The 6,609-nt window shown below is 33.9% G+C and overlaps 1 protein-coding gene across 1 annotated transcript in view; it reads right to left on the reverse strand.

Moving 5' to 3' along the window:
• The window catches only part of LOC107018314 (developmentally-regulated G-protein 3), a 12,836-nt gene that overhangs the window by 3,906 nt on the left and 2,321 nt on the right, over positions 1-6,609 (reverse strand). The window contains exons 3-6 of the mRNA XM_015218772.2: positions 5,096-5,269; positions 2,947-3,018; positions 1,142-1,201; positions 62-171 (exon numbers count right to left, since the gene is read on the reverse strand). Coding sequence (XP_015074258.1) covers positions 62-171; positions 1,142-1,201; positions 2,947-3,018; positions 5,096-5,269 — 416 coding nt within the window. The remainder of the gene's footprint in view (positions 1-61; positions 172-1,141; positions 1,202-2,946; positions 3,019-5,095; positions 5,270-6,609) is intronic.

Here is a 6,609-nt window from a genome sequence, read left to right on the forward strand (position 1 = left end):
GGGGGGGGGGGGGGGGGGGAGCGAACTACACAAGGCAAACACATACATAACAGTCTATTACCTAATGCCAAATCCCTCGAGCTCTTTCTCTATGAGACGTTTGTGAGTGATTGGCTTTATTGCATCGAGGACAATAAGTATACAATTGCATGTCCTGGCAGTACTGATAACCTGCATTTGTCATCAATCACAAGGTAAACCATATTAAGCTCACCAACTAGTTCTTAATAAGACATGAGATGAAGGTGAAGACTCGAGGTTTTATGTCATACAACAATAGTCACGATCTCACAGCATTTCATTAGACCTACTTACAAGAGTAAAGAGGAACAGAGGGATTTGAGGGAATGGGACTTTGTCGGCCAAGATATGGTGTATCTAGTAAGTATGTAACATCAAAACCTTCTCCTTTCTTTCTGTAATTTTACAGTAGTTTTCACATCTTCAGTATAACTGAAGTGTTTGGGTCCTTTTTTACCCTAATATACCCTTGACTGATCTGTAGCATATATCATATCTATTCATTATAAGTAGAGTAAGAAAAGGAAAATAACAAATGTAAAGCTGGATGTGACTCTGGCTGTATCATCAGTGTGGTGTATTTGCTTTAAGAGGTGACCTTTAGTGGTTTCATATACTCCATTCCAATTTTTTTTATCAGTGCATCCTCTCTACTCCAAATTATTTGGAACTCTCTGATAGGACAAGAATTTTAAGAAAGACGGACTCTTGATAAATAAGTTTATAATGCATTAGTTACCAAATTACTCTTTGATGTTTGTTTTTGTAATTTATATTCAATTGGGTGTACAACAACTCATTTTAATGGAAACTTAGGCTTGTACAGTTTAAATAGTTTGTAAATAAGTAAAAAATAAAATTTTATACTCATTTTGGGACAACAAATAAGAAGGGAAAGCAGAGGGCATACTCAATGTGGACTATCTTTGTATCTTCTCGACTGACGCTCATCATGACTGGTGAGCAATCCATTTTAGGCACCATTTTCTTAGGTTTCAAATGTATCTACTCATAGTCTTGGATACAGATTCCTTATGAATTAAATCTACCTTTTCTTATGATAAAATATGTGGTACTAAAGAAATCACGAGATAGCGAAGTTGCAAACGCAATACTTTACCTGCCTTCCTCTTCCTTTTCCATCCTTGGCACCCTCAATAATTCCTGGGAGGTCCAACAACTGCCAAGCATATTGGCAAAAGGGATGAGCAAGAGAGTTTTATATTAAGCAAAACTCAAGAATTAACATTATGATGCTTGTGAGATGGATAATCTGTTAGGATGTCAATAACACAAATCAAAGGAAAAAAGAATAAACAAAGATACCAAGTGTAAAAGCTAATTAATCTTCCCTAATGTTCATCATGTATCCTACTTATTTACAATAATAAGAAGTGGATAAAAGAGTTCTATGAATTAGGAAAACTTAGTACTACTTCACCACCTGGCATCTGCTACTTAAGTTATTTACATCCTCTTAATCACTGATATCTTGTTTGAGGATTAGTGCTTTTTTTTACTGCCTGCATTTGCCACCAGGCAGGGAGATCTCTCTTATAAATTTTAAAGAAAGGCTAAGGGGAAAAATGAAAAATGGATTAACGCTGGGCTAATTTTAGGGAAATGGACCGGTTTGGCTCGAGAAGCCCAATGTTATGAATAGGTACATTTATGCCCGACATTTTAAACAGAGAGCAAATTTATTAGAAGATGATGGTATAACACATAACACATCACAACTTATTAATCCCTTGACGGCCAAAACCCAAAATTTTCCATATACATTGGTCTTTTGCACTGAAAAGCATTTAATGTAATTCATTCCACGTCGACTTGTCTTTGACCATTTTCCTTCTCGAGGCAAGAGCTTCAACATCCAGGCCAGCTTAGCGCACTTGGCTCCAATAATGCTTTAGCTTAGGGCTCATTTAGTTTACTTCACTAATAAGAAAATCTCAACATAAATATTATGTTTAAGTTATATCTTGGTTGTACAAGAACAAAATAAATGTCATACAACTCAATACAGCATTAGGTTGGTGTCATCACATGCATAATTTATGCAAGAACCTATCTATTCTTTTATGCAAGATAAATGTTGAATAAAAAAAGTACATGGACATGAATTAATCAAAACAAGAAATCCCTACAAGTAATCAATCCCTACATTATTATCACCAAAAGAAAATACTTGCATCATAATCTCTGCAAAATAAGTCCATGAACGAAAGACCAATAAAAGAATATTAATGGGGAAAAGCTCTTGTAATATGGGATGCCACGAATAAAATTGCAAGAAGTGCAGGTTCTTCTAGACAAATTTATAATACTCACCCTAGCAGAGAATAGCACTAGTTTTTAGCTTATAAAAGGAAAGAGTCACATCATTACTGATATATAAGAAAAAACAATTTACAGATGAAACCACAACATTTTTTCTATTTTCTAAATTTTGATTAGTGAAGCCACGTCTTACATATAGTGTGATATCAACATAAACATTATTCAACATACTTCCCATTGGAACTGAGAAAAAGTACACTTCAAGGGACCGACAAGTTAGGTGACTGCCTTTCAGAGTTCACTTTCCTCTGATTATCTGGATTATATAGTTGAAGCTAAGAGATTAGGAGTGGCTAATTGATCTACTACCGCATTTCAAGGAAGAAAATCTCATTGCAGAGTAAGTAGTTTAAATTGTTTTCAAATTTTCTTTTACTTATTACAAGAATCTGTTTTCAAATATTTCTGGAAACAAGTGGATGAAATTAGTATTTATATTTAAAGAAATCAATTCTTATACTCCTCGAAAGAGCAGCAGTTTTTCAAGTTGACAGTTTTATTTTCACAGGTAGCAAATTTTATCTGAACTCCGAGGAGTCCTCAAGTGCCAGGCATTAAAAAAATCATAAAGGTGTCAGGTACCTGAATTTTAGCTCCCCGATACATGATGACACCAGGAATGCAAGTTAAGGTGGTAAATTCGTATGAAGCAACCTGTCAACCACAGCAGACACTGTTAGGGGAAAAACGTATGGAAAACTTACTGCAGTGTGAAGTTTCATCATATTGTTCCTAGAAGTGTCAAGCAAAACCTAACAAATTAGATTATATTTTCTTGGAGAACAGATTGTAGTAGCACGCAAGACAAATGATCATAGGTCATTCTTACTTAGAAAAGAGTTCCTTTCGGTTTTAAAATACGGACCAGATTCAGGATTAATAACTACCCACACCTTTTCTTGCCACTACTTTAAAGTTCTTTTGGTGGTCCCCAAAAGTTACAGTAGAAAAAAAGAACTCCAAGAAATTACTGATTTGTGTGTTTTTTGACTGACATGAATCAAAATGAAGTGAATATGTTCTGATTGGCAGCTCACCAGGTGATAACAAATTAGATCTAACTTCCAAATTAGACAGTATAGTGAAAAGTAAAACTCTATTCCGCTCCCATCCATAAAAGAGGAAAAAAGAAATAAAAGCAGAAAACAGTAGACAAGGAAAAACATTATATAAGAACAAAGTTAAGTTTCCAGAAATACAAACTTGAGCAACTTGTTCTACTATACTTCAAGTAAATTTATAGCTAATCGTACATGCATTCAAATTGACCAAGTTAGGGACCCCGATTAGGAGTTTGTTACATAACTAACACTGTCACTTCAATTTCCCTGTTCTCTGATCATTATCTTAAGAAGTTCAAAACGAATAAACTAATTAGCTACCAAAAGTCAGTAAACAACTATAGAAACAGAATTTGACATTAAAAGTAACTTCCATGTGTAGACTCGTCTAACATTATATTCAAATAAAATTCTATGTTTCCAGTGCATATCCATCTATATTCAGACTCTAGTCACGGCAATCCTACTGCAGTGAACTGTAAAGAAGATCCAGATCAGGCGATTATCTTTTTGCTGGTAGGAAATTCATCCATCGTCCATAACAGCTTAACCTACAAAGCAATTCTTTTCTGTTGAATGTTATCACCTGCAAACGCTAAAAAGAAAGAAGAATGCAAGAAAGCATCTTCATACATCTGACGAGCTAAAGTGTTAATTTGTTTCCCTATTCTAGATGATATTTCATTCTCCCTAATACATTCATCATTAAATTTTTCAGTTAATGTCAGAGACTAAATTTCATGTACATTAAAAAACTGCATTTCCTAGAAGAATTATATATTTTCTCCTCTTTTTTTTTTGCTTTTACTTTCATTCTGCAGTCAGGTTAACCATTTGTGAAGAGTACAACTACTCATCCGAAAGACAAACTTCATTTTGCATTTTTGTACTGCTTTCTGATCAATGTAAAGTTCATTACTCATAGACCCTAGGAAATCTGTCTTCTTTCCAAAAGCATATGAACTTCCAATCCACAAGCATTTGAAATTGTATCTGGCAATACTTATCCTCTTACACAGCATAAGAGCCAGAGATCAAACTCATCTCCTTTAAAAGGGGGGCTAACACAATATAACTCTAAAAAGGGCACATTCAACAGATCTACAGGGTTCATAAAACCAAAGCATATTTTAATATGGTAACACCCACTGACCACCACCATACCCAAACAAGGGTCCGGGGCCAACAGTGGCTTTGTCCAGCTTTTCCCCTTGGTAAGTTGGATATCCAGCCTCGTGGTTCAAGGTGGAGGTCTCTTTCACTTGAAAAACCCTATCTCGACTGAATCCAGCCAATTTTAATTATCATCTAAATATACTTACACATGCTTCTCATAAAAAACTGCATCTGGTGCATTATGCCTCTGAAGTATATATCCAGGGTGGGTTTCCTTCATGGTAGTTGGTACTTCCTCTACTAAAAAAGGATTGTCATCATTTCCTTCAAATTATTCTTAAGAAAAGCTGACCTTCAGCTGAAAACTTTTTCATATGCTATTTGATACTCAAAATTCAAACTTCTGAAAAGCTAATGCAAGACCCCTTTTTCATAGTTTTTACAAAAGTGATAAAACTTTACCTCTTATGGTACATCTGCACCAAGTCAAAATACAATACTAAGACAATCAAAGTACTAGATAATAACATAAATATCACTGGATGGTTACAAACCTCAGAAAAAGTTCCTGTCAGTTTGTTCAAGAGAGTCGATTTTCCAACTGAAGGAAAACCTACTAAACCAACTCTTGCATCACCACTTTTTGTAACATCAAAACCTTCTCCAGCTCCACCACCACCTTTTGACGTAGGTGTAAGAAGTTCCCTTCGAAGTTTAGCCAGTTTTGCCTAACCATGCATTGCATCACAAGACGGTTAGTTTGTACTATGAGAAGTACTGTACAATAAAATAACCATAGCAAGTGAAATCTCTTCAAATTGATTGTAGATTTACCTAGTTAATTTTATACATGTAAAGATTTCAGCGAAGAATGAGTGTGAAAAACCAGAGATGAATGAGTGTGAGAAACTAGATATAGTTATCCCATTTTACTGCATCTATTAACAAAAAATAAATGCAGAAATTCTGATACTATACCAACTAGACTTCTGGAAAGAATTAAAACATCGAGGTTTGGAGTTAGAAATATGTTATGCTGATATGAAACCACACCATGAGTTATACATAACAGAATTATCCTATGCTAAATTGAGAAGCTATTACAGTTCCTTTCAAAGTTTTGCCAGCTTTGCCTAACCATGCATTGCATCACAAGACAAGTATTTTCTATTTTTTTTTTTGACAACCATACAAGACTATTACTTTGTAGTATGAAAAACTGATTGTGCAGTAAAATAACCATAGAAACTGAACTTACTTAGTTAGTTCTTACATGTTAAAAATCTCGAGACCGTGACAAACAAAAAACTAAAAGTAAAAGTTCTGATATTATACAAAATGGAGTTCATAAAGAAAATCAGGTTTTGGAGTTCAAGAAGTGTTACAGTGATGTCAAACTACAACATCAGTTATATCTAACACTATTATTTTATGCTAATTCAAGTAGCTCTAAATGGAAAATGTCACAGCTTATGAAAATGAAATGAACTATTCAAGCAATAAGAGCAAAAAGACTAATGTATTAAAACATAATTCGATGAAAATAGTGAATGGAAAGTTTTCTAATAGATGGAAAAGAATAACAGAAGAGTTTCCGTTTTATGAAATAATGGTTATATTATTAATAATATCCAGAAGAAAAGAACTTAAGAAGCCAAGGAAATTCAAAAGAGATAAATATTATTTGCATTTCAGTTTTTACACCAAGGAAAAAGGTTTGAACTCTAGCCTTCAACATTAGGATAGCTTCTGAGGTCCCCCTAAAAGCATCTTGCATCGTATTTAATGACAGAGGTATAAAGTATGCAGAAAATAATTCAAGAATTTAAGATCTAAACTAGCGTTAATCTTCACGTTTCACCTAAATATCTCCTTAAATGTTTTAAAGAAGTCAAAATCACTTTATAACAGAGAGTTTTTTTTTTTCTGATAAGTATATAAAACAGATATTTCTCAGATTAACTAATATCTAAACTAGAGAAAACAACTCAAAGCATTGGCAGATTTCATAGGTCAAACCTGGGGATTTTTTTTTTTCTTCTTCTTTTTTTTTTTTTTTTTGGGGGGG

The sequence above is a fragment of the Solanum pennellii genome, chromosome 4 (assembly GCF_001406875.1).
Source record: "Solanum pennellii chromosome 4, SPENNV200".
NCBI classification, from domain to species: Eukaryota; Viridiplantae; Streptophyta; class Magnoliopsida; order Solanales; family Solanaceae; genus Solanum; species Solanum pennellii.